A 27,533-nucleotide genomic window follows, 5' to 3' on the forward strand; every position below is an offset into this window, starting at 1 on the left:
GGTGAAGGTAGAAAACAACATCTCCACTTTGCTGATCCTCAACACTGGGGCCCCGCAAAGGTGCGTTCTCATCCCTATCCTGTACTCCCTGTTCACCCATGACTGCGTGGCCATGTACGCTTCCAACTACACCATCAAGTTTGCAGATGACACTACAGTGGTAGGCCTGGTTACCAACAATGACGAGACAGCTTACAGGGAGGAAGTGAGGGCCCTCAGAGTGTGGTGTCAGGAAAATATCCTCTCATTCAAAGTCAACAAAACAAAGGAGATGGTCGTGGACTTAAGGAAACAGCAGAGGGAGCACCCCTCCCCCATCCACATAGACGGGACAGTAGTGGAGAAGGTGGAACGTTTTAAATTCTTCGGCGTACACATCACGGACAAACTGAAATGGTCCACCCACACAGACAGCGTGGTGAAGAAGGCGCAACATCGCCTCTTCAACCTCAGGAGGCTGAAGAAATGTGTCGTATCATCTAAAACACTCAGAAACTTTTACAGATGCACACTCAGAGCATCCTGTCGGGGTGTATCACCGACTGGTACGGCAATTGCTCCGTCCTCAACCGTAAGTGTCTCCAGAGGGTAATAAGGTCGACCCCACAACACATCACCGGGGGCAAACTACCTGCCCTCCAGGACACTTACAGCACCCGATGTCACAGGAAAGGCAAAAAGATCATCAAGGACAACAATCACCCGAGCCACTGCCTGTTCACCCCGCTATCATCCAGAAGGCGAGGTCAGTACAGGTGCATCAAAGCTGGGACCGAGAGGCTGAAAAACAGCTTCTATCTCAAGGCCATCAGACTGCTAAACAGCCATCACTAACATAGAGAGGCTGCTGCTAACATACAGACTCAAATCTCTGGCCACTTAAATAAACGGACTTAATAAAGGTATCACTTGTTACTTTAAATAACGCTTTAATAATGTTCACATAGAGGTATCACAGGTCACTTTAAATGCGCCACTTTAATAATGTTTACATATCCTACATCTACTGCATCTTGCCTATGCCGCACGCCGTCGCTCATCCATATATTTATATGTACACATTCATCCCTTTACATTTGTGTGTATAAGGTAGTTGTTGTGAATTTGTTAGATTACTTGTTAGATTTTACTGCATAGTTGGAACTAGAAGCACAAGCATTTCGCTACACTCACATTAACATCTGCTAACCATGTGTATGTGAACAATATCATTTGATTTGTTTAGTGGCATGCAAGCAGGATGAAAAGGCCTAGTGTGTTTAACAGTGAAGGGTGTGAAAACACTGCACACATTCTGAGCAACGGACTGTAATATCCTGCAACTGAAAGGAAATAGCTTTTTCAGGAAGCACAAACTCTTAGCTGGTTCTTTGAAATTTAACAACATGACAGAGGACTGTTCCAAAACAACCAGTAACATCCCTTCGTTAACCATGGAGGTTGATACTGCTTTTCTCCGATCCTTGAGGGGTGTCCTTAAATTAGTAGAGATGGTGAGACATTTTTCATATGCATCTTTCATACTTTGATAAACCGCTGGGTTATGGAAAGACTTATCACCACAGATAAAGCCATATATCTGGTGTAAACTTGATAAAAACAGCAAGAATGTATTGCACAGTATTATTATAGGATATTACACTTGCTTACTCTTACAGAGAGATTATACTGACATACATTATTTCCTAAATATGTTGTCTATGAGAAAACAGAAGTGGAAGTGAATATCAGAGCTATAGTTCCTGTGAACTGTTCAAACGTTAAACCCAGTAGTTGATGATGATGTTAAACAAGATACTGCATGCCCTGTAGTTGAGATTACGTTTGAATAAATGAAAACTACCAGCATTTTCACAGCTTTTAGTGTGAAGCAACCATTTCAATTTGTAGGATTAGACTTTTCTTAAATATTTTTGAATGGAAAAAATCAAATAGCATTTCCTAAATGCCAATGCTCTCTGTTTCAGGGGACTATGTTTGTAGCATTTGTGTGTTTTGCGGTAGCATCCAGGCCCAAATACATTGCAGCTACATGTATGGAGTTTGTGATCACATTCTTCCTGCTTCTGCTGTACACGCTGAAGTTGAACAAGAAGCTGACTCTGTTCTTCTGGCCTCTCGTTGTAAGGAACCTACAGTATTTAATTACAGTACATAATTTACAGTAGGTATTTTACATTGATTAACTGCTGTGAAAATGTCAGACAGTCAAGCTTCCTGAGTAACTTCCATTGTCTTTTCTTCTTCAGGATTTGTTCAACTCACTGTTTGCAGCAGTCTTCATACTTATCCTGAGTCTGATAGCAGTGTCCACTTACACAGTGACAGGGACCCTGGGTGGAGGGGTGAGATAAAAACAAATGTATTCCTTGTTGACCTTCTAATTGGGGGCCTTATAGAGCTGGGTTTCTGGGTGAAGCCTCATCTTACACACCCTCCTGTCAATAATAAACTGCCCAAAGGCATTACAATCCTTGTGAACATTTCCACTAACATTCATCTATACTGTAATCCCACATTTGGCACCCAGTACAACTAATGAATGAATTATTACAGAAATGTCAGCTACAATTCTATCTTGTAGACTATATCTGATATTAACACTAAGTCTTGTATATTTTCCCTATCCAGATAGTGGGTTTCATAGCAACAGGCCTGTGGTGTGTGGATGGTTACATGCTTTTCAAGAGGGTCACATTCAACCAACCAAGAACAGCAGCAACTGGCACTGTGAAGTGAAGACACCACAATTGTCTCCTCCCATGCTCACTCTCTTATGTCAGTCCTTCCATTTATAGGTGTAGGTTTAAAGGGGCAATCAGCAGTTGAAACAATAACAAAGCTTGGCTCCGGCCCATTTTGGTAAAAACCTGAAGGATATGTGGATGGAGAAATGTAACCACTCTCAAATTCATAGACAGAGCAATGTATGCAAGGACTGACCATCAATGTTATCAACATGATAGTTTTAACCATGTTTCGAGGCTATATAGTGTTTGTTTACATTTTGTTTGTTTACAATTATTGGAGTAAAACAAGCTTATATTTTGGGTTCTGATGGTGTATGACATTTGAACTAAGCTCATGAGGCATTTATATATGTGTTCATATCATTAATTTCTATATAAAAAAAATGGATGTATCAACTGCAGATTGCCCCTTTGTTTGTATAGCTTCATCCATGCAACAACACAATTATCATGTATATAAAATAAGTACACCTTTGAAACCTAGGCCTGTATAAGGTTTTGAACAATGTCAGGTTACATGTAGGCCTACCTAGTCTATTTCTGCTTTATTCTAAAGTAATGTTTCTATTGCATTTTGAGCTGTTTATGACGTTCCCATAAAGTTAAAACATATTATGTCTAAAACTCGAGGGATACAGCACAACAATTTTAACAAATACATTACAGTATTTGAGTTTTGACGCATTTTAGCATGCACATAGCCCAGTCCGCCCAGCATAAGGGTCCAACATCTCTAGAATGCAGATGTTGAGCTTTTGTGAACTACGTTTTCGCATTGTCATTATTTCCGTTTCCACTTCAAGAAGCAACACGCTTTTTCGAGGCTTCTCATTTTCCACTCTCTCAACTCTTCCAGTCCGCTGGATCTGTAACCATTACTGAACTCAAACTTTATCTTTGCAATGGGGGACATCGAAGCTCCCGATACGACTGGACCGAGCCAAAGTGTCCTTCAAACTATTCTCCCAATCGCCAAAGAATTCGCATCTTCAAGGAAAGGACAACTTCTTATTGCAGAAGTGGTAACGTAGCATTTCAAAGAAGATATTAGTGTCATTTATTTCCATTGCTTCTTCCGAATACTTTTCTTCAACGCTGCCAAGACAAGCAGATGCGTAGAAGTTTAGATGACGGGGGCGGGGTGCACTCGATTTAACGGGTTTGTGCTATTCAGTGTTACACATTTGAATGCTGAAAAATATGTTTTTGTTAGGAATAATTTATGCTATTGTATACCAGCTGTTTAGGTAAACTCTATGGAAAACACAACCATTGAATTCTGCTAATTTCTATTGAGATCAGTGTGTCCATCACACGGTTCTCATTTTGTTTTCGTCAAAGGAGCTAAAAAAAGATTTATGAATTAGAGTTAGCCACACATTTTTTTTTTTTAGTTTGGAAGGTTTTAAGTTTACGACTGATAACCTTTTAATTCAGGTGAGATGTATACCAGTTATACGAAAGACAATGCATATGAATAATTTGAGACATATAGCCTGTAAACAATCATTCATATTCATGTAGCCTTGTGTAGGCTAATTCATGTTAACACAAGCAAGCAATATACCTTACATACAACTGTAATGTATTCTATACTTCATGTGGTCAGTCTACTGTCGCACTTTTGCGTGTATTACTGTAATACTGGATATCTACTAATAGGTTTTGACATGATGTGCAGTAGCCCATTGTAGGGACACGTTTGCACATGCAATTAAACAAAAATGATCATGGTAAAAATTTATTTCAAAGAGAGAGTTTGCTCAAATTACAAAGAGTTGCAATTAAATGAACTGCATTCATTCTTGATAATTCAATGATGATGGATTATTTCAAACCTCAGATATCAGGAAGTGAAGCAAGAGTGCGTCTGCTTAGATATCTTTACTGTAAAAGGGGTCATCACCGAGGATTTGAACCGAATGAACTCAAAATATGTTGTTATCATGGACCCTCCTATGCCTGGCATGTGAGATTCAGTTCATGGATGTGCTGCAGAAAGCAATGATCAACCCTTTCAGTCTCTACTTAACTGACACTGCTGGAGGGCATGTAGCCCAACAGCCATACTCTATGGAATAGAGGGCTCTGGCTGACTGGCGCTATAAGGTAAAGAAATCAGTCTCCAAGAACAATGCAGCCTCTTTACACACACTTGGAATATGATCCTCTCCCCTGTTTGCGCTAGAAACCACACGGGTGCTACTATGACTTTAACCATTGGAAATGGATGGAAACACTCACAATGAAATATGCTGGTTTTAGTAGAGGCTCAAGACAGCTGGAAAACATATGCAGAGATTTCCCTGATCGTAATAGCTGGAATGACAATAATGCTGCTTAAGTAATTTAGTTTGTCGCTTGTGGCGTTCAATTGACAAGAAATGTGTCATGCCAGAATTCTCAGAAGCAAATGTTAGATTCCAAGATTCCTGGAGAATTGACCTTGTTGCTTTACTATCTATTCAAGGACATATTTGGTAAGAACTGTTCCTGCTATGCAGAAACATAGCAGTGGGTGTCTGAGATGAGAAACGTTAGTCATGTCAAGGTCAGACAAAATGTCTGATAAGCAGAAGCACAGTTCTGCTGTGCCTTGTGAAGATATTCAATGTTATTCGATGACGAAACACATTCTAAGTGTAAGATAGGTGAACAGTGTGTTCAGGGTTGTATCTATGAAAGCTGCAGTAGCAGTCTGTGTTGCATTTGGGGGAGTTCCCTACCCAAGTCGAGCCATGTCTGTGGTTTTGATGACCCAGTGGAACAAAGACAAGATGGCTCTCTGTGTAGAATGACAGTGCCTGGGCTTGTCTTGTCCAATGATGTTGGCCGGGGGAACTCAGGACAAGGGGGTGTAGGAAAACAAGCACTATCACCAGAAATGCTGTACAAAGTAAACACAAACTTGTGATTCGTCGAGAGACTGCATGCTGATAACAAAGACTTATTCCGATCTTTAAATCACAAAGGCAGTTGCATCTTTCAGGATTTGTGCTCAACCAGACAAACATGTTTCATGATTAGCTAAAGTGAACAATTACGTTAACACAATTGTATATAAACAAGCAAAAATTAATGTACAGTATAGGCTTGTAGTGTATCTGTGAGTGTCTGTGTATATTAACTGTCATTCAACAGCTACATCTCCTTACAGCTTGAGACAGGAAATGTAATAGCTTCGGGGCACTGCAACATTTCTTGAAAGGGAGATTTTGGACCAAAATAACTTTAGTATGCCTTCACTGCATTCTATTGGTCAATTTCTCCATCTCTCCCTCCCTCTGTCTTCTCCGCCAGGCTCTGTCCCTCATCACGTTCATCTGTTTTGTTGCGTCCACGGCAGCAGCCTTTGTCACAGCACCCTTGATTGAGTTCCTGGCTGCCCTCTTCCTCCTTTTTGCCTATTCCACCAAATTCAATGAGCGATTTAAGGGATTCCACTTTCCCCTCATGGTGAGTATACACACAGTGTACAAAACATTAAGAACACCTTCCCAAGGTGTTCTTACAACTGTTTCCCACAGTTCTGTCAAGTTGGCTGAATGTCTTTTGGGTGATGGACCAATCTTGATACACACAGGAGAATGTTGAGCGTGAAAAAAACACTATTACCACTTACTACTATACCCTGTTCAAAGGCACTTAAATATTTCTTCTTACCCATTCACCCTCTGAATGGCACACATACACAATCAATGTCTCAATTGTCTCAAGGCTTAAAAATCCTTCTTTAACCTGTCTCCTTCCCTTTATCTACACTGATTGAAGTGGATTTAACGAGTGGATAAGGGATCCTATCTGTCACCTGGTCAGTCTGTCATGGAAAGAACAGGTGTTCCTAATGTTTTGTCCACTCAGTATATTTAAAGTCCACCTGGGTACAGTAGGGATGGTAGCCACTGCTGACAATTATAAAACAAATGTTAAAACTACTTTTTCATTTGTATTATTTCTCTCTTTTAGGATTTTCTGCGCTGTGTCAGTGCGTCCATCATCTTTTTTATAATCTCCATAATATCAGTTTCCAAGTTCACCGACGGGGCCTCTAAGGCAGCAGGGGTAAGAAATGCTCTTTGACACTATCCACACATCTCTAATCTAGCCTATGCCACTATCAGAGCTGTGTCCCCTCGCCATTTGCAGCGCAGGTGTCAAACTCATTCCACGGAGGGCCGAGTGTCTGCGGGTTTTCGCTCCTCCCTCGTCCTTGATGGCTGAATTAAGGTCACTAATTAGTAAGGAACTCCACTTAATTGAAAGGAAAAAAACAAAAACCGGCAGACACTAAGCTCTCCATGGAATTACTTTGATCCCCCCCTAATTGACTGTATACACATTGAACTCAGAAGTCGTGTCTGGTTATTCCGCTGCATCACTTCATTGTGTCTGGATATCATATTATAGCTAGCTTCTGTCAGACACTTCACCCCCTTTTGGATTCACTAGCAGTTTCACATTGATATCAAAGGTTTTCTTTACCTCCACCCTCTTCAGGTGTTCGGGTTCATTGCCACCATTGTTTTTGCGCTCGATTTCTACTTCATCTTTAATGACCTGGCTAATTTCCTCAAACAAGGAGGGGACTCGGGTGACGACCCACCAAGAACCTCAGGTAATGCTTTCTTTCAAATCCTGTCTAGTAATATAGTATGATCTAATTAACGTAATCTACATTTTGTCCCTAATGCTACACACTGTAGCTGCTACAGTACCCCTCAGAAACATTCAGTCCTTTCCTTTTCTTCTCACAAAATGGACACAGGAAATATAGAAATTAAAACTTGGTGCTGAATCTCCGTTCAGGGTTTTTAGTTTCTGTCAGTTCTAAGGAAATGTGTTTGGATAGTTTAGGAAAACAACAAACTTGCAGTTTGCTGATAGCGCGTAGTAGAAATCATTAGCCACATTGTGGACCACATGGCTCAAGTTTACTCAGCCAAGGGTCACATAGGTCAGTGGGGATCGAATACTCATGGAGTGTGTTTGTGGAGTCAGCACATCGTCTGTGAAAATCTGTGCAGATTGTTGGATTAGTTCTGACCATGCTGAGTAGCTAATCTATTCAATAAACAAAACATGGTTACATCTGAATTCTGATTTCTCATTTGCCCTGAAAATATCTCAGCACAACTTAGTTGTTACTATGTTATTAACATTTATATTAGCTCTTTAATCATCGATGCTGTCCACATGGTGACCGCAAATGTGTTTCTACCTATCATGATTAGTTTGTAGGATTATATAGGCTTTATCTTCATTTCTAATTCCTGATCATTGCATAAGGAGGTCAGGGCTATCAGGACTCAGCAAGACAAGGCATTCACTTCACTTCCCTCTTTGGAAGGGATGGGCAGGGGGGATGTGTCATACACAGACAGGCACAGCTCATAACATAACTGTAAAAGTTTTTTTTCTGGTTTTGTGTTATAGAGTACAACGACTCAGACTCTGACTCAGACTGAAGAGATTCTACCCCAGGGACCGTGTGTGTGTGTCCAATCTACCATGCCTGGCAGGAAGACAGCCATACTGCAGACATCAACGTTTTCCTGAAGGATTCACATTTAATTTGAAACTGATGTGAAAACAGGTTTCCAATCTGTCTTTAGCGCTTTGGAATGCTGACACATACAATCAATTACAGTTACAGTATTATTTTCCAAATGCGCTAAAATTGCCCAAACTCTGAAATACATTTCTGAAGCTGGGAATGAACTGTGGTAGTTTTGGTGATGGCTATTGGTTTGCAGTTGCTCAGCCTCCATAATGCCAAGAGGAGCATGGGGAACAAAGGCAGATTGACACTACATTTAAATGGAAGAATCTGGAGAAATTCCCTATGTTTTTATAAGGTTTACATAATTGAAAAGATTGGCAGCTGGTTGGCTGGTTACACCATCTGTCCAATCATCATGGCTTTGCTTGATTTTTCCATTTCTGGTAACCTTTATTGAAAATGTTCCTATATCTGATGTGATATCCTTGCATTACAATCATTTTGTGACAGATCCATGTTCACCGAGCTGAAAAGACTTACTGTGCATGGCACTTAGCGACTCTTACCGGACTGCCCAAATGGCCACTTCCTGTTTGAATTTGGATTTGTCCGCGGAATGTTTTCTTTTCTACCAATTCCAAAAACTTTTGATAGTGGAAAAGCACTGAGACTTTTGTGGTTGTGTTTTGAAAAGTAAACTGCAAATGTGGTAGGACTGCATTCATTCATAAATGGTACACCAACATGTTTTCTTATTTAAAATGGTTCCTATTAAGGTTTTCTTACCAGGTTTGTACATCAAACATTTATCAATTTTGCAGGTCATGTAAAGAAAAGAAGAAAGGAATCAGTTGATTTTCAGCCAGTGTAAGCTTTACTTTGTTTAATAAAATATTAAGACAACATTTCCAAACCCGTTTATTTTGAAACAAAGTTGTCACCACTAACGATAGTTTCGTTAAATCTACAGAAAATTATTTAAATACAACAATACAGATTTTATGACTGCCTCCTCGAGTACAAGTACCTGTATCAATTACAGAGCATTTAAGAAAATCAAGGTCAAACTTTAAAAAGATAAGAGCAGTTAAGTCTTCATTTTAAGATAGGCCATTTCGGATTGTGAGTGGTTCAAAACCTTGACACAAGTCATAACCTATGCACGAAGCACTGGTGGAGTTGTTTTAAGCATGTTAAAAGATACTGTAATATAAATACACCCCGTTCAAAATCTTAGGTTATATTTACAAAGTGCTCTGGATTGTTAAGGCCTCCATGAAGCATTAACTTGTATTGTTCCACTATAGTCACGTCATTTCACTACTAGTTAAAGCAAGGATTACATATGCACTCCCATGGTCTATTACTGCATGATAGAGAATAATGTATTGCTAGATAAAGGAGATGGATCCACTACTGTGAAGCCGACGCATAATACACCACTTAAAACAATCAGCCCAGTCCTTCATTGAATAGAGAGACATAAATAGAAACATTTTGATTGTCCATTCTTCACGCAAACCCACCCTCGCACACGTTTCAATCATAATCAACAGTTATTGCGGTCAATTCAGTCAAATGAATTTGAGATTTGCAATGTTCCCGCCCTCGCCTACAAAGTCATTCATTTAGTTAGGCTTTAAGATTGTTCTCACAAAGAATATTGGTTCATCAACTCTTAAACACAAAATATGATCATTTTGACAAAGACGGCATCTTTTAAAACATTTGTAAGATGTCCCACAAGGTGCACTTCATATAAAGCATCCACCATGAGCAGTACCTCTGATGGTATCCTTACCATAATCCACATATACATACAGTATTACCAGCAGGGTCTGTGGAATACAGAACACCTGGAATCACAATGGTGTGTAGATGTAAACGCACAATACTATTTAGAACAGAAAATCCAATGACCAGAACACAAGTCAACATTTCTAAAAGTCCTTCATCCTAGACACATTCAGTACAAACTTGCACATATGAACAGACTCAGGCTACATCTCCATAAATGTGATCTCAACAAAAAAAAGTACAGGAAGTTGCGAGGGTGTTTTCTGAAATAAGGTATGTGATAACGTTTGCTGTATAAGGTTAATAAGATCACACATTCAACTAAATGCATTCATGGCAAAAAAGTAAAACCCCATTGGTGCGCCATTCTGTGAATGAGTATGCCATGGACCCAGTTATTAAGAAGGCAACATCTTTTGACAAATGTATGCGATGCCACATTTAAGTTTCAAAAATAAATGATGAATCAGCCAATACCTGAGATGTGCTATGGACGCTGACCTTCGACCTGCACCAGTTTATCGGTATTAAGTTAAATTACCAAACGTACCACCATGTTAGTAACGTACCACTGTGCAATTTGTCTGTCACTCACTAGGCCAGATATACTATAGGTACAACACCTACAAACGTCACATTTATACTCTTTAACCATTTACAAATAGCACCCATACCAACTACATTGCCTTCAGAAATGATTTACACCCCTTGACTTTTTCCACATTTAGTTATGTTACAGCCTGAATTTCAATAAAGTATCAAACATTTCTAAAAACATGTATTCACTTTGTCATTAGGGGCTATTTTGTGTAGATGGGTGAGAAAAAAATCTATTTAATCCATTTTGAATTCAGGCTGTAACAACAAAATGTGGAATGAGTCAAGGGGTATGAATACTTTCTGAAGAAACTAAATCAAGTCCTTCAATAAAGATCGTCAAAAAACGAATACCTTCAATTTTCCTTCAAAAGTTCATGTGGTTCGGTGTTGTGTATTAGTGAGATACACTGAGGATGGTTACTTTACATCTTCTACAGAGGGAGTTACAACTGAAATGTAATGACATTATAGAACTGAACTGTGTTGGGAATGTGTTTCAAGAGTATCTGAGTTCATAACCTTAATAACCGGTTGACCTGCCTTAATGAATAGGCCTAAGCTTTTGGTCCTTTTTTTCCCAAGTTCATGTTAAAAAATATATATAAATCAACTGAATTCATTAAATTGTTGTCAGATCTGTAGCGTTAAAAACAATCATTCCATATCTAAACAGACAGTGCTACCTGTATGTATTGCAAGTAACATAACCACCAAACCCTGTACAGTACGTGCTGGCGGTCATAGATACCAAGTCACACAGTTAAGAGCATTTACAAAACACTGGACAAGTTTTCAAACCACGCTGAATTCGAAACCAGAAAATCACTTAATTAACATCAAGTCAATTCTCTTGATGACTGTCGACAGAGGAAGATCTCTGACCCAGTCTGTGTATTGGTACTCTCAGGGGGCTAGGGCTCTGGGTCCAGGCCTTGAGGGACTCTCGCCAAAGGAGACCCCCAAGTAAAGAGGCTGCAGTGTTCATCCATGGAGTGGGTACAGGGATTGGTTATGTCACTAGGGGGTAGTGGGAGAGAGGGTATGGTAAGATAGAAGCCTTAAATGTCAGTCTTGGTCTCAGAATATCACCTCCATCAGGCCAGGTCAGGCCGTGCCTCCATCTCTCCCCGGGAGGCAGTGCGGGCTCGCATGTACTCACTGGTCTGGACCGCCACTGAGCGCCCGTCACCCATACGCCACCTCTTCACAGCCAGGAAGGTGTTCACAGCGTACACACACGTCACCAGGAAGCCAAATATCTGCACAGGAAGTTACAGAAACATGATTCAACACAACAGAATTTCTGTTACTATGAACTTAAAATAAATGTGAGTTTCTAAGGAGGTACAGGAGGAAATGACACCTCCTTCCAGTCCTTCCTAATATTTCCAGTAGTAAATACATCTCAAGCAGGGACTACTGTATAATTACAGCAAGACATTTAGCTGATTAAACAGTAACACAAAGTGTCTAATCTGTCTCCAAATCACAGCCCTTTATACAGTATACGCCCCTAAAGAAATAGACAAGAGTGGAATTCAACAAATACACCCCTCCCACGACTCCCTCCATCCCTCCCCAGAAGGAGAGCCCAGGGATTTAGCTGGCCCCCTTCAGGCTTGAAAAGCCCAGGATGTTTATTTGAAACTTCCTGCTGAGAACATCTGCACCATAAACGACTAAGCACAAATCCTCTGGCCACCGACCGGGCGCCCGTAGTACACAGTTCTGCTGACCCAGCCTCATGCACAACCACAGGAATCAAAGGAGCAGCAGTGTGCGTGAGGGCGTGCATGCTTTCTTATGTGTAAGGAAACAAGCAAGCTTTGCCAGACAAATGCATACAATCTGCAAGAGATCATGGAGCAAGCGGTACAAAGAACAAGAGGGAGAGATATCAAAATGAGGTTGAGGGTTACAAAGAGGGTTGATAGTCAAAGAGAAAGCGAAACACAGAGAGAGAGAGAGAAACCAATGAGGTGTTACCTCTCTCTCTCTGTCCAACAAGGGAATTAGGGCTGAACTCCAGAGTAAACGTCCATGTCACGGCTCAGAGCTGACATGACAGGAATCAGAAATCAGCTCATAACCTCCAGGGAGGGACTGAGTCAGTAAATGGTGTGGATGTGGCAGCAGCAGGGTGGCCAATGGAGCCATGAACATTCACTGTGGCTCTGCTCACACATCATCAAGCTCTCAGCACACCCTGATCATGAACACATCGCCTCTGGGCTGGCCAATTACTGTCTGGCCAACTGATCCTCAAACCTCTCACACTGTCAGACAGCTTGATGTGGCAGCAATTCTATTTTGGCTTTATTATACTGTAGGTGGGGACAAAATGCCATATTGACTTGGTGAAATGCAGTTCAGGCTGTCTTCCACAGGGAGGCAGCAGTTAACAGGAAATACAGTATAATGTGGAAAGAAAGAATCTGATAAACAGAAATTCAACAGAAAAACTTCAGGGAGGCTTGTAGTTAATTAATAGCTAAATGTCTTCGATTTGATTATTGAACATATCTCTGAACATTTTGCAGTAAATGTCTTTGATGTATATTTTAGATGCATATATGCTACTCTTCAAACAACATAAATCTAGTGGGTCATGCAACACCAGCCACTGTTTATTGCGTAGCACAATAATGGATCAAAGAACCCTTTCACAATGAGAGGGGAGTAGGGAAGGGAGGATGAGGGGGTGAAATGAGAAAGACCAGACCTCAGCCCATGTTTCAGTGGTGTACATCTGAGACAGACTAATAAACAGGGTGGTCACTCTGAGAAGGCCCAGGTCAGGGGTCACAGGGAGTGACCAGGATGAGGATGCAGTGGGGCGGGACGGGGGAACTCACCACTGCTGCGATCTCGGCTCCAGACTTGTGGTTGAGAGCAGCCAGGACCACAGAAGCCACGAAGAAGAAGAAGGTGCTGGCTGCAGTGTTGACCAGGTCCTGTAGGGACAGACAGACAGACCATACATGTTAATTAACAGGTCATGTTTAGACTGATAGTTACTGTACATATTGTAAGTAGCCAGGAGTTAGCTTCTCTCACCATGTTGTACAGAGACACTGTTGAGTAATGTTTGTCAGGAGTGTGCAAAGCTGTCATCAAGGCAAAGGGTGGCTACTTTTTTAGAATCTCAAATATAAAATCTATTTAGATTTTTTTAACACTTGGTTGGTTAGTACATGATTCCATATGTGTTATTCATAGATTTGATGTCTTCATTATTATTCTACAATGTAGAAAATATTAAAAATAAAGAAAAACCCTTGAATGAGTAGGTGTGTCCAAACATTTGACTGGTACTGTATGCTCATGCTGTATTTCAGAATTGTAATATTCAAGCAAAATATTTAGAGTTTCTGTCATATTAAAGTAGCATATTTAAAGTTTCTGTAGAATTTGAGTTTCTGTCATATTAAAGTTGCATATTTAGAGTCTCTGTAACCAACATCATTGTCATACTTGTCAATCCTTCAGCTATCTGAATTAGAGATCGACCGATTATGATTTTTCAATGCCGATACCGATTTTTGGAGGACCAAAAAATGCCGATACCGATTAATCAGACGATTTTTTAAATGTATTTGTAATAATGACAATTACAACAATACTGAATGAACACTTATTTTAACTTAATATAATACATCAATAAAATCTATTTAGTCGCAAAAAAATTATGAAACATGTTCAATTTGGTTTAAATAATGCAAAAACAAAGTGTTGGAGAAGAAAGTAAAAGTGCAATATGTGCCATGTAAGAAAGTTCCTTGCTCAGAACATGAGAACATATGAAAGCTGGTGGTTCCTTTTAACATGAGTCTTCAATATTCCCAGGTAAGAGGTTTTAGGTTGTAGTTATTATAGGACTATTTCTCTCTATACGATTTGTAGTTCCTATACCTTTGACTATTGGATGTTCTTATAGGCACTTTAGTATTGCCAGTGTAACAGTATAGCTTCCATCCCTCTCCTCGCCACTACCTGGGCTCGAACCAGGAACACATCGACAACAGCCACCCTCGAAGCAGCTTTACCCATGCAGAGCAAGGGGAACAACTCCTCCAAGTCTCAGAGCGAGTGACATTTGAAACGCTATTAGCGCGCACCCCGCTAACTAGCTAGCCATTTCACATCGGTTACACCAGCCTAATCTCGGGAGTTGATAGGCTTGAAGTCATAAACAGCGCAATGCTTGAAGCATTGCGAAAAGCTGCTGGCAATACGCACAAAAGCGCTGTTTGAATGAATTCTTACGAGTCTGCTGGTGCCTACCATCACTCAGTCAGACTGCTCTATCAAATCATAGACTTAATTATAACATAATAACACGCAGAAATATGATCCTTAGGTCATTAATATGGTCGAACCCGGATACTATCATTTCGAAAACAAAACGTTTATTCTTTCAGTGAAATACGGAACCGTTCCATATTTTATCTAACGGGTGGCATCCATAAGTCTAAATATTGCTGTTACATTGCACAACCTTCAATGTTATGTCATAATTATGTACAATTCTGGCAAATTAGGTGGCCCAAACTGTTGCATATACCCTGACTCTGCGTGCAATGAATGCAAGGGACACAATTTCACCTGGTTAATATTGCCTGCTAACCTTTCTTTTAGTTAATATGCAGGTTTAAAAATATATACTTCTGTGTATTGATTTTAAGAAAGGCATTGATGTTTATGGTTAGGTACACATTGGAGCAACGACAGTCCTTTTTCACGAATCTGCACCGCATCGATTATATGCAACGCAGGACACGCTAGATAAACTAGTAATATCATCAACCATGATCAACCATAACTAGTGATTATGATTGATTGATTGTCTTTTATAAGATACGTTTAATGCTAGCTAGCAACTTACCTTGGCTTCTTACTGCATTTGCATAACAGGCAGGCTCCGCTGAAGGCAGTCACTGAAGGTCCTAGTACAAGGACCTGATTATTCACACGAACATCGGACACGGTGTCTCCGTGAGCTTTCAGGATGTGTTGTTCTGGCTGACCAGTCCTTCAGTGTAAGCTTAATAAATGTTTCAGCATGACTGGGGCAATGCCCCCCTATGCGAATAGCTGCATAATGGTAGTCATAACCCACATCATCTCACATGACACCAACTATCCCACACAGACTCACTGGCCAAACTAGACTCAAGACTGAACACTAGCCAAGCGAGACCCTCAAAACGAACACTGGCCAAACCAGACTCAAGTCTCCCCTTTTTGCACCAACACACATGTACAGCTCAGACCACCAAACCACACAAATGCTGGAGTCAATCAGAAACTAATCAAGCCTGAGTCTCACACTTGGCTTCAAATGTAAGGCAAATAAACTTGAATGCCTCACTCCCTGTATTTGCAGTCTATGTTTGGCAGGTATAGAGAGCGTGTCTGTGTGTGATCTGTTTGGCAAGATGTGTGAAGAGAAGGCAAACTGTGCTCAGTGGGATGTAAAACTGTGAAAAGTGCTGTTTATCCTGGGGTTTAATCTGTCTGATGTGTTTAATGGAAGCATTCCTACAGCAGCGCTAGGCTATCTTCTAGAGCTGGATCTCCCACTGAACACACCATCACCAACAACCTTAGTAACAGCACAGCATACACTGGTCCAACTGGTGTTACTGGGCTGATTTCTCAGCGTCAATACTGCCACGCTCCCTCTACTACACAGCCCAGATCCAGCTCACCCTAAATCCAGCTCACCCTAGATCCAGCTCACCCTAGATCCAGCTCACCCTAGATCCAGCTCACCCTAGATCCAGCTCACCCTAGATCCAGCTCACCCTAGATCCAGCTCACCCTAGATCCAGCTCACCCCAGATCCAGCTCACCCCAGATTCAGCTCACCCCAGATTCAGCTCACACTAGGTCCAGCTCACACTAGGTCCAGCTCACACTAGGTCCAGCTCACACCAGATCCATCTCATTCCAGGTCCAGCTCACCCCAGCACATTACTCTCTGGGAGAAACCATTACCACATGCACAGCTGCGGTTTGTAAAGCAGTAGCAAAAGATGGAGCGCCTGCCTTTAAATACCCCAGTCAAACCGCTCCCTCACTCTCGCGCTTTCTGCAGAGTGACACACTTCTCCAACCCCTTCTTCACCCTGAGCCCCGAGGCAGGCAGGCCGCTTAGACATACTGGCTTCTCTGGGGGAGATGGAGATGTCAGCAAGCTCAACATTTGGCAGAGCAGCCAGGGACTCTCTGGAAGCCAGTGCGTTAGGAGTGGTCTTTCACAGAGGAGGGTTGTCGAGGCGCCAGAAGCTACATCCCCTTCAAATGGTTCTACCAAATGTTTTCAGCTGCGTGTTTGTGCTGATTTAGACAAGGATCAAGGCAACAGGACACATGCATATCCAGACAAACTCTCTGAAGTGTGAGTAGACATCACATTGGAGAAAACATTCAGTTCAACAATCTTTTTGGGGGGGATGAAATCGATAAAAAGAGAAGCATAATTACTGCATGTCTTCTGCTTGGGTGGAAAAATACAGGGCTTAGGAAACTGCAGTGAAAAACGTTTCCTGGACTCCCCTCTGAAATAACAGTGAAAATGAATAGAATGTAAGAGACGAGGGCTCTGCGAGCGCAACAGATGAATCACAATAGCAAGCCATAATTTGCAGGTGGATTAAACGTGTAGGGGGAGGGAATGGACCCTGCTAGGTAAAACAGCATGGGGTCTGACAGACACCTGCTTTGGAACAAACAGCAGAAGCTAGTAATACATACACAAACAGGATGGCATTGCACACTATTTCAACAGATGCCAAGATCCAAAGAAAATAAACCACACCGATACATCTGCAAGAGGAATGCACTGTATCGCATGTTTAATCATTAGTCAGCAAAGTAAATAAATAAGATGTTGCTTGTGATTTGCCACAGGTTCATCTATCAAAACAGAAACCTTTGCTCCATTCAAGCCAATACACTGCCTGATTTCCATGTTCAGAAAGGATTAGGAGCTGGCATAGCAGGATCTGCAGTAAAGTGAGAGGGGATAACCTGCAAACCAGATCAGCATATGCTATCACTCAGAGGGGAGACTACCTGGCACATTGTCAAAGATCCAGTCTAGAGGCCACTTCAGGTCCTCCACCGCCTGCCATTCCAGTCAAGCATGTAGTGAGATTTATGTTCCCAGCCTCCTCATTTTTGAGCAAAAACTTTCCCAGCATTGACTGGGCCAGCACTCGCCCACATTTAAAACTGGCAGTGTCTGTGTGCGTGGTCACCCTTCTCTGTGCTGGCACTCCCTGGCATGGCAGTTGGTAATTTGAAAGCCTTTGTGTGGAGAGACAAGAGAGACAGTCAGCTCTGAGACAATGTCTGATCGTTGTGGCCACGCCACAAAAAGAGAGTCGGTCTCTGCCAGCACAAGACAGACCAACGGCACAATGCCACCCAAATCCAGAGACACGGGATCACACAGTTCACCAGGGACAGGGAAAGAAAAAAAACACTCATAATACTGAACTCACTCCCCTTAGCTAGCGCCAACAATGTATCTGAAAAACCAAATGACCTCTAACCAAATGTGACATTTCCAGGAGCTTTCACTCAACAACTTTTTGTAAAAGTTACCTCAGAGAGCTTTATGATAAAGCCCATGACTGGTCTCATTTTCTTTAGGTGAGGAGGGAATAGCTCCCCTGTATTCCCAAGACAGCAATAGACCATTACCAAACATATAATCAAGCACGGGTTTGACATGACAGTATCAAATAGCACATAATTGGAAGAACAGACCCTCCTCAGACGTTTTCCACATTTATAAGTCAGCTCCACAAGGGGGTCATTTCAGTGTCCCTGGAGTGTTTGGAGAATTACTTTCTCGGTTTACATTCAGTCAAAACTGCTGTGTAATGTCAAAATTCCTGGAGCCCACTCACATTGGAGAAGCTTTGAATGTCACAGATATAAATACAATGGAGGGAAAACGGGCCACTATGCCGAGGCCAAGTCCGCTACTCCAATCGAGAGCCAATAAGAGCCCTGGAGGTGGCAACAGCTCTCTTTAAGCCACAACCAAACACACATATGCACACAACGCAACAACCTCTAACTGACTCAAATAAATACAGACTACAGACGTTTCAACTGCCCACCACAAAAGGCCCAACGGCATAAACACACCTAATTACTTTTGTTTCTTCACACAAACGGTGTGCATAAGATGATAAAACCACCCAAATACGTTATGACATCACATTCACAGACATTTGATATTTTTCATATGGAAGTACTGCATTATAGAGATACAAAGACGTGTGGACATGGTGCAGTGTTTCCGTCTCTTTGAAGGGTCCTGCATAGCCCAAAACCAGTGGGCCTCAGGAGAAAAACACACAAAGCCTATTTAAAACAATATATAAAAACCCTGCTTCATTTTGCTTCACTTGGCCAACAGTAAAAGCCAAAGGCACACCCCCCCCGTATGCCTGTTTGAGGTAAAAACACATAGTACTAAGTATACCATGCAATACGATAGTTATGCTTGGATTTAAACCACTTTAACTCACCATCTATTTCTCTTTCTGGTATGCAGTGTGTTCAGCGTTTCCATTTCCATCTGAAACACATCCTGTACCGGAGCCCAACGCTCTAACGATGTGTGTTTGTAGGCAAATAGTCAAAGGGGCCATGTTGGATTGGAGAATACCCACCACTAACATTTGCTGTGACTGCATTTAAAAAAAACTCATTCTCACCCACATTGTATAGGCAAGTGCACATTCAGCAAATTCAGTTTACCCTTCAGTTCAGCCAATCAACTTTTATTCAATCACATATGTTAATACGTTATGTGAAGTTGCTCTGTCCTATGTAATAACACGGTATATAAACTAGTCACAACTTTAGTCTCAAAGCAAAGAGAACAACTCTTTAAGTCCTCCAGAAGACGTGTCTATTGGCTTATCGACATCTGAACCAGACTCTTGCCTCCAGTATAAGAGGATGTGATTGGCCGGTGCGTGTGGGTGGTATACACACCGTCAGGCTCCAGTTGACGTGGTGCACTTTGGTGTGCAGACTGAGGCTGAAGATGAGGAGGAGGACGCCGGTGATGACAAAGGCACTGCAGCTGACAAACTCAAAGAAGTAGACCCCTCCGCAGGGTAGGCACAGCATGATGGTCTCTATGCAGATGAAGGCTATGAGGGCCAGGGCCTGCAGAGAGGGAGGAGGCAGAGGGACAGGTCAAGGACAGCCTTAAAATAAGGTAGTTATGATACTACCCACATCAACCCAAACAAACTCTTTCAGTCAGACGGAGTATGACCAATGTGAAAACCACAAATTACGTATTTATATGGTTCATTAATAATGCGAGGCATGCCAGGGGTTAGCCATTTAGTAATGATATATCAACTAGTGACACGATCCATGTTTCTTTCACCTTACTCCAAATCTTTGATGAGACTGAGGTGACTGGTGCTGATGGGAGTGGCATTGCCTTGGGAAGTGAGTGAGAGGAGCCCACAACCTCATTGTGAACAGTTAATTTATATATTTTCCCTCCCAATCATTACTCCAACCCAATGATGGGGGAGAACTCGGGAGGTGTGTTAATGTGTTATTTAGGGCTTCCGATGCAATCAGCCCGACTCTCCACAAACTTCAGACCAGCAGATTACAGGTTGGTCCGCGCGAGCCTGAGGGAGACGGAACCACCGCCATCACCACGCATACATATTCCAGGCTTTGTCCCATCTGGGCCGGCTCAGACCGGATCTAGTTGCCTGACAGATCTCAATAAAGAATCTGTTCCATCTGGGATAAAGGGCCCAGTCCAGCTTTTATCATGAAAAATGTATGAGCTCTGTGATAGGAAGTCTGAGAATTACAAGCATGCTAATGCACCCGTGCACTGTATACATTCACACCACCTAGAGAAAGCTAAAAAAAAGGTGACTAATGGAACATTCCCTAGTCACATCACACAGTGAGAGCGTGAGAGTGAGAACTATTTTGGTATCATCATCAAAAGTGACATCACACTCGTATGGAATCCCTTTCCTTTCTTTCCCTCCCTCTCCTCCCACCACTTTTCAAAAATCCCCCTCCTAAGGGGAGCCTTCAGATGTCTTAAGCAGACGCTTGGTTTCACAGCTTTGACGAGGAATTCACATGACTTCTTGACAGTCTACAGCTCCCCACATGGGACATGGACAGCCAAGCGTCTGAGGATCTGCTCACGGCCAGAACTTTAAAAGTACCAATACCAAGTCTGGGATTTAACCACGATAATCCATCCCTAACAAACCTTATCAAGAAGCCATAAAAGGAGACACAGATTTGCATACACGTACACTTCGTGCTGTTTCTATAATGTATGACCTGCTCAGATTTCTTGTCTGTTTTCCATGATCTTCTGAAACGAGGCTTCTCTGTGAACTCCTGTTTTGTACTCGTTAAATGGAAAGGGTGATTGACAGACAACGCTTTCCATGGCAACAGTGGGACTTGAATATGCAGATTCACCTCCTTTTTAGCCGTGATGTTATCTTTAGACGGAGAAAAAACACTCACCTCTGTACAATTACCTGTAATAGCGCTGGAGACTATTTGAAGCCTATGATTTATGTGTAAAGAATTACCATAATGAAGTTAGAAAAAAGACCAATCCATCTGTAATATAATTTTTTTCCTCATAAAAACAAAACACATTTTCCATAAAATACGTTGCCGCAGTGTCGAGGCCCAATCCATCCTGTCTTGTTCTGGGTCAGACACAATGCAGATCAGTAGCCACTCTTTCCTCTCCATCTAAGTCAAATATTATCCTGAAGAACACGTTTTTGATACCTTGAGGATGACATGGTCATCCATCTGACAACAACAGTTTTCTATGGCATAGAGCAATATTGTCACAGTCAGAATTTGCTGTAAAACTGGCATCTTAGTTGGCTGACATAGGAGACAACTGACATCATAAGTGCAGTGAGTAAATCAACAAGTATATTGAACCAGATGCTGATGGGAGCAGCAGGGAGGCAGCTGGTCGTGTTCCTTCTGACCAGCTCCCCTCCTCTCCTCCCTAGCCCCGGGCTGTTTCTTAAACCTGTCAGCCCGGCTAATGAACAGAACAGGGGACTGCAACAGGGCTCCTCATCACAACACTCTTCTATTTCTGACACATAGAGTTGTTGAGGCGGGAGAGCGCTTAGGCTACACTCCTGACAGGCTGTCTGGCTCACCACCTTTCACACATCTGCTGCAATTACAGCCTTGCAAAGCCCAAACACTACGCAACACACGGTTTCTCACGCAGACACACATTCACGCGCGCACACACACACACACAAACTTATTATTATTATTTCAGACTGGCAAATCTTTGTCAACCCCACACTTGCAGTAGGTACCTCAGTGAGGGATTCTTCGAGCCCATGTCTTCCTCTGTGGCAGCCAATTGAAACCCCATTATAGGTGTGTTTGTCTGGGTGCACACGGGGTGACATTACAACATGGACGTGTCCAGACTGGAGGTGGATGCAGTGTGGATGAAGTCGTCACTGAGTCGTGATAAAAGCAGCCCTTCCCAGTAAATGAATGGAAGGTAGGCATCAAAACACAGACTGCACTCCAACGACCTTTGATCAGTGGTATCCTGTGTATTTCGTTCCTGGCCCAAATGGCTCATTGTAATCTGTGCAAAAATACGTTTTTTTCCCTCTCCTGTTTCTTGACCCCAGAGATGTCTGTAGAGTCAGAAATTCCACCTATCATGTGTGTTTGTTGAAGACCAGTCAGAGAGAAACATTAGAACAGAATACAAAGTCTCTCCAGAATGGGAAGTGCAAGCTGACATGGAGCAGCGTCTGGTAAATTCATTTAGCTCCATACACAGCCTACAAAAAGGGCCTTCAATAATATTAAACTTTTCCCTTGTTAAAGCATCCAAAAAAAGATCAACATTACAAGGTCCATTGACAAGTGAATAGCTATGTAACAACTTCATCCAAAAGGCAGCACTCTACAAATGAGATGAAATGGGAGCTTTATTTTGGTATTATAAAGGCCACCGTGTAAATTACATTATAAACAGTACAAAAAGGAGGGACTGTCAAAAAGTGATTGGTAAGAGCTGATTGGGTAAGAGCTGATTGGGTAAAATGACGTGAGCTATGTAGAAATGCTTAGAGGAGATGAGATCCACAAAAGCCTGTTGTCCCGAGACTTTTCACACCCATGTAAAGTTACCAGAGACTGACACAAAGAAAGGTTCTCTGAAGGTGATAGCACCAGTATCCTGGGGCTACTGCTTCTCCCAGTAACACCAGGTCAACCTCAGACCTTCAGTGTTTATGTTACAACAACCTCTATGGGACCAGAGACCAAGTGGGTGTGGCAGTAGGAACAGTTCCCATAGTAAAGTCATTAGGAGAGGTAAACGTGCTAACGGGAGGAGGGTTTCACCTCAACTTAACTAATGTGACATATACTGTACTACACACAAAACCATCCCGATTTGACCAGCAAGGTTAGCGCCGAACATTCAACTTTACTTGCCCACAAAGTATGCTTTTTGATTTATAGCTGAAATCGTATGTGATTTTATGTAACTGAATAGTGAGTAGCCTATTAGGGAAGGATAACTTATCATCAACCCTCCCTTTAAACTAGACTTTAGTCCATTATCACTAGTTTAATTTAGTTCAACAATATCAATCATCAACTAATGTGGATTGAACTGGGATGATCCATTTACATTGCGAGTGCTCTTGTTCAGGGAAAAACTGGGCACATTTGCAGATGAGTTACAATGAACGGTGTTTGGGGGATTAAATAGTAAAACACAAGGCCTCAGCAGTTCCCTGTGTGGCCCTTCAAGCCAGTCAATCATTGCCCAGTGGCAGTGGGAAAGGCGGTGGCATACATGCACTCCAAGGTCAACTGACAGTCAAACCAAGCCTACATATGGGAGCTCTGCGACTGTAAAAGTATTATGGTCAACCTTGAGCATATTTCCTGAATGAGCTGCCATGAGTAAACGTAAGGAATGTGTTATCAACTCCTCTGTACTATCGTTCAAATGAAACCCCCTTACAGAGGAAGAATAGCAAGCAAGGCTAATAAAGTAATACAGTGACTAGGTCCATAACGCCAACACGGCTTGGTTGACAGGCATGGTAAAGGTGAGATAAGGTGAGATAACGACATTCAGACATCCTGCCCAGTGCAGGTATTGAATTAGACTGGCATGACCAGGAAAGACTGGAAAGACCTGTCGCATTCACACCTGTAATGTCCTTGGGAGTTGTGGTGTCTCCACAACAATTTACCCTGGGTAACTGTAATGAAAGACATGACTTCCTGTTTGACCTCAGTGTTTTGTTTTGTTTTTATGTAACCTCTAGTTGATCAGCTTTCTCCCACTATGACATTGTTATCACATGCTTATTGTCAGTCTCATCTGACCAAGCAGTGAACGTCCACCTGGGCACAGAGAGTTGCTCTCAGCACAGACTTTACACGCAGGCTACAGATGTCTTTCTCAAAGACAAATATCTCCGGTGTGTGTGATTCTCCAGGTACATCTCTCCCACCGTTCTCCTTGTCACACGGGTACTGTGGCTTTTCGGACTTTGAATCTGGTGAATTCTCTGAACATCAAAACTCTTTGTACAATGAGTTCACTTAAAGAGTCGAGAGGGTGTGTGTTTTGACCTCTGTAGAGCACAACAGAAGCCAAATAATATTCTGTAATTGCTAATGAAGCAATATTCAAACATGGCATATTCTGAGTAGGGGGCTCAGGTTGTTTCCCTTGGCACTGTATGCACTTAATTACTTCCTTAGTTCCACTGTTTTTCCCGCACTGTGGATACAGTGCTTCATCTGTAGGCTATGTGAGAGCACCATTTTTGACTGAGCGGTTTGGCACCAAAAGAGGGGACAAAACTCTGGCCGAGACATTTCCTCTGCAACTGAATTATCATAGCTTTGGGAGGCATCATCTCCCTTTGTTGTTGTGTTTTCTCCCTCCTAGACATCTGGTTTTAGGTGTACCGGCTCAAGCCCCACATTAAACTATGCTGTTTCCCCTTCCTGTAAACTGCTGAGAGAAATGTTGCTGATTTCTTGAAAATAAACAGTCATACAATTGTTATACACTACCGTTCAAAAGTTTGGGGTCATTTAGAAATGTCCTTGTTTTTGAAAGAAAGGCATTTTATTGTCCATTAAAATAACATAAAACTGATCTGAAATACAGTGTAGACATTGTTAATGTTGTAAATGACTATTGTAGCTGGACTGATTTTTAATGGAATATCTACATAGGCCCATTATCAGCAACCATCACTCCTGTGTTCCAATGGCACGTTGTGTTAGCTAATCCATGTTTATCATTTTTATTGTCAGAGTTCCTCTGTCCATTGTCTGTGTTCTTTTGCCTATCTTTATCTTTTCTTTTTATTGGCCAGTCTGAGATATGTATTTTTCTTTGAAACTCTGCCTAGAAGGCCAGCATCCCGGAGTCGCCTCTTCACTGTTGACGTTGAGACTGGTGTTTTGTGGGTACTATTTAATTAAGCTGCCAGACTTGTGAGGCCTCTGTTTCTCAAACTAGACACTAATTAATGTACTTGTCCTCTGGCTCAGTTGTGCACCGGGGCCTCCCACTCCTCTTTCTATTCTGGTTAGAGACAGTTTGCGCTGTTCTGTGAAGGGAGTAGTACACATCGTTGTGCAAGATCTTCAGTTTCATGGCAATTTCTCGCATGGAAAAGCCTTCATTTCTCAGAACAAGAATAGATTGACGATTTTCAGAAGAAAGATCTTTGTTTCTGGCCATTTTGAGCCTGTAATCGAATGTTGATGCTCCAGATACTCAACTAGTCTAAAGAAGGACAGTTTTATTGCTTCTTTAATCAGGACAACAGTTTTCAGCTGTGCTAACATAATTGCAGAATGGTTTTCTAATGATCAATTAGCCTTTTAAAATGATCAACTTGGATTAGCTAACACAACATGCCATTGGAACACAGGAGTGATGGTTGCTGATAATGGGCATCTGTACACCTTTGTAGATATTCCATTTAAAAAATCTGCAGTTTCCAGCTACAATAGTCATTTACAACATTAACAATGCCTACACTGTATTTCTGATCAATGTTGTTATTTTAATGGACACCTTTTTTGTTGTTGTTGCTATTCTTTCAAAAACAAGGACATTTCTAAGTGATCCCAAACTTTTGAACAGTAAGGAACTGGTTGATAAGGAATTCTTTCTAGTAGAGGAATTTGTCATTATTTGGGCTACTTCCATTGCAAAACCGCGTACTACCTTTATGTACCTCTCTGCACATTGATATGGTACTGTTACTCCCTGTATATAACGCCATTCTTGTGTATTATATTTTTAACTCTGCATTGTTGGGAAGGGCTCGTCAGCAAGCATTGCACGGTAAAATCTTAAACCAGTTGTATTCGGCGCATGTGAGAGTAAATTTGATTAGACTTTTTTTTAAGTGTAGCAGAGTGGACTGTGGGTGACCAACATGCAAAATGGGCTACTACTATGTCACTGTGCCTAAAGAAGCAGGCCATCTATCAAAAACAGGCAAGTAGAGACTACACACATACAAATGAAGCTACACACCATTCAATTAAGCGTTTTCATATGCACATCTTTACAGTTCTTCAGTTGCCTAGTCAAGTAGTCTCTTGAATGATTTGACTGAATGATTTAACTCACCACTTCAACGGCCTTTAATATGCCAAAGTGTGACTTCAGGTACTCAAAGTCACACCTAATGCCACCCAAAACATTCCTTGAGTGTACGGGCTCGGTGGTGGGCTGGTATGGGCTACTTGCTCCCGAGATCATGGAAGTGTTCGAGGCCTCGCCATCAAACCCCTCCGCCTCCTCGGTGTTCCTCATGATGATTTGACTGTACACTCCTACACGCACGGGCGCTTTATTAGAGAGTAGCGTGGTGGATTACTCACCGTGTAGCTTTGAAAACAAAAAAAACACTTGTTTGCAATAAGCGAAAGGGACAAAATAAAAACTGCTCACTTTTGATGCGACGATCGCACAAGCTACTTTGTTGTGGCGATTTTTTTTTTAAAGAAGGGGGGGTTACAATGCTTATTCCGCGAATATTCCTCGTTGATCAAATGCTGCTTCCAAAAAGAATGTGATACCAATTGCGTTACAGTTGCGCACCAGTGTAAGGGGACTATTCTGGTTTGTTCTACACGCACCGAAAACACCTATTCAGGGAGTTGGAGAAACAGGCGAGCTACATCCCGCTCCTTTGTGATACTTGTATGTAAATAACAAAAAAATCCATCATGGCCAGAAGAAACGAGGCATGCCGTTGTTACACCATGGCTTTTGTAGCCAAAAGTTTTGAGCTGGAATACAAATTATATTACGGTTACTGTAAATGTAAAGTCTTCGCCCAAAAAACTGCACATTCCTGTATGCAAACGCGTTCAAAAGTATTTAAAATCTTGAAGACGCCCAATGGATATAGTAACTTCTGGTAGCCTAGGTCCAGGAGGCAATCTTTATTATCCCCGTTGATTTAATTGTAAATACTGAAGGGCTTTCCGGATGTGTGTAACATCGTTCGTTGATAGATACTGCGTAGGTTTTCCCCTGCCATGCAGGGCGTGGAGAGTGGTGGTCTATAATCGTGACGTGTACACAGGTGTACACTGATGACGCTTTGGCAGGTAGGCCCATCATCTCTATGGCTAGGCCTACGGTATAGTGTTTGCAATAGTACCCCGATTACTGTAACACATTACAGTATTATGTTAATCGACTATGGTAGTAGACAATAGATACCACTAGTCTACATATCGCCAAATAGGCCAATCAACACACATGACAC

The 27,533-nt window shown here is 41.8% G+C and overlaps 3 protein-coding genes across 6 annotated transcripts; 2 read left to right on the top strand and 1 right to left on the bottom strand.

Annotated features, from left to right (window-relative positions):
* The first annotated feature begins 146 nt into the window (after positions 1 to 146).
* On the top strand, positions 147 to 3,151 carry LOC149982945 (chemokine-like factor). Its single transcript, XM_090238447.1, has 4 exons — positions 147 to 1,493; positions 1,968 to 2,123; positions 2,250 to 2,345; positions 2,632 to 3,151. The coding sequence occupies exons 1-4, from the start codon at positions 1,386 to 1,388 to the stop codon at positions 2,737 to 2,739; spliced, it is 468 nt and encodes a 155-aa protein (XP_090094573.1). The 5' UTR covers positions 147 to 1,385; the 3' UTR covers positions 2,740 to 3,151.
* On the top strand, positions 2,732 to 9,155 carry LOC110526282 (CKLF-like MARVEL transmembrane domain-containing protein 3). Its single transcript, XM_021607105.3, has 5 exons — positions 2,732 to 3,772; positions 6,051 to 6,206; positions 6,717 to 6,812; positions 7,248 to 7,365; positions 8,184 to 9,155. The coding sequence occupies exons 1-5, from the start codon at positions 3,653 to 3,655 to the stop codon at positions 8,213 to 8,215; spliced, it is 522 nt and encodes a 173-aa protein (XP_021462780.1). The 5' UTR covers positions 2,732 to 3,652; the 3' UTR covers positions 8,216 to 9,155.
* On the bottom strand, positions 9,106 to 27,326 carry LOC110526281 (CKLF-like MARVEL transmembrane domain-containing protein 4). Of its 4 annotated transcripts, none has more exons than XM_021607104.3 (5): positions 26,384 to 27,326; positions 19,672 to 19,848; positions 13,503 to 13,601; positions 11,807 to 11,906; positions 9,106 to 11,664 (listed from the first exon to the last, which is right to left on the bottom strand). In XM_021607104.3, exons 1-5 carry the CDS (start codon positions 26,567 to 26,569, stop codon positions 11,657 to 11,659), a joined length of 570 nt encoding a protein of 189 aa, XP_021462779.2. In that variant the 5' UTR covers positions 26,570 to 27,326; the 3' UTR covers positions 9,106 to 11,656. The 4 variants fall into 4 exon arrangements, with proteins under 4 accessions (XP_021462779.2, XP_090094572.1, XP_021462778.2 ...); XM_090238446.1 differs by lacking the exon at positions 26,384 to 27,326 and adding an exon at positions 22,047 to 22,401; XM_021607103.3 differs by having other exon boundaries at positions 11,604 to 11,906; positions 26,384 to 27,325.
* Positions 27,327 to 27,533: the final 207 nt, after the last annotated feature.

This window comes from Oncorhynchus mykiss, chromosome 6 (genome assembly GCF_057628025.1).
Source record: "Oncorhynchus mykiss isolate SJ-2025 chromosome 6, ASM5762802v1, whole genome shotgun sequence".
Taxonomy (NCBI): domain Eukaryota; kingdom Metazoa; phylum Chordata; class Actinopteri; order Salmoniformes; family Salmonidae; genus Oncorhynchus; species Oncorhynchus mykiss.

What these genes read in the sequence shown, in the direction of transcription:
- LOC149982945 (XM_090238447.1), top strand. Translation starts at nt 1,386, where the DNA reads ATGACAGAGGACTGTTCCAAAACAACCAGTAACATCCCTTCGTTAACC. An exon ending in TCCTTAAATTAGTAGAGATG is followed by an intron (nt 1,494 to 1,967) that starts GTGAGACATTTT and finishes TCTCTGTTTCAG; the next exon opens with GGGACTATGTTTGTAGCATT. An exon ending in CAGGGACCCTGGGTGGAGGG is followed by an intron (nt 2,346 to 2,631) that starts GTGAGATAAAAA and finishes TTCCCTATCCAG; the next exon opens with ATAGTGGGTTTCATAGCAAC.
- LOC110526281 (XM_021607103.3), bottom strand. Translation starts at nt 26,569, where the DNA reads ATGAGGAACACCGAGGAGGCGGAGGGGTTTGATGGCGAGGCCTCGAAC. An exon ending in TATTAAAGGCCGTTGAAGTG is followed by an intron (nt 19,849 to 26,383) that starts GTGAGTTAAATC and finishes CCCTCTCTGCAG; the next exon opens with GCCCTGGCCCTCATAGCCTT. An exon ending in GAGCCGAGATCGCAGCAGTG is followed by an intron (nt 11,907 to 13,502) that starts GTGAGTTCCCCC and finishes CTTCCTGTGCAG; the next exon opens with ATATTTGGCTTCCTGGTGAC.
- LOC110526282 (XM_021607105.3), top strand. Translation starts at nt 3,653, where the DNA reads ATGGGGGACATCGAAGCTCCCGATACGACTGGACCGAGCCAAAGTGTC. An exon ending in GATTCCACTTTCCCCTCATG is followed by an intron (nt 6,207 to 6,716) that starts GTGAGTATACAC and finishes TCTCTCTTTTAG; the next exon opens with GATTTTCTGCGCTGTGTCAG. An exon ending in CGACCCACCAAGAACCTCAG is followed by an intron (nt 7,366 to 8,183) that starts GTAATGCTTTCT and finishes TTTGTGTTATAG; the next exon opens with AGTACAACGACTCAGACTCT.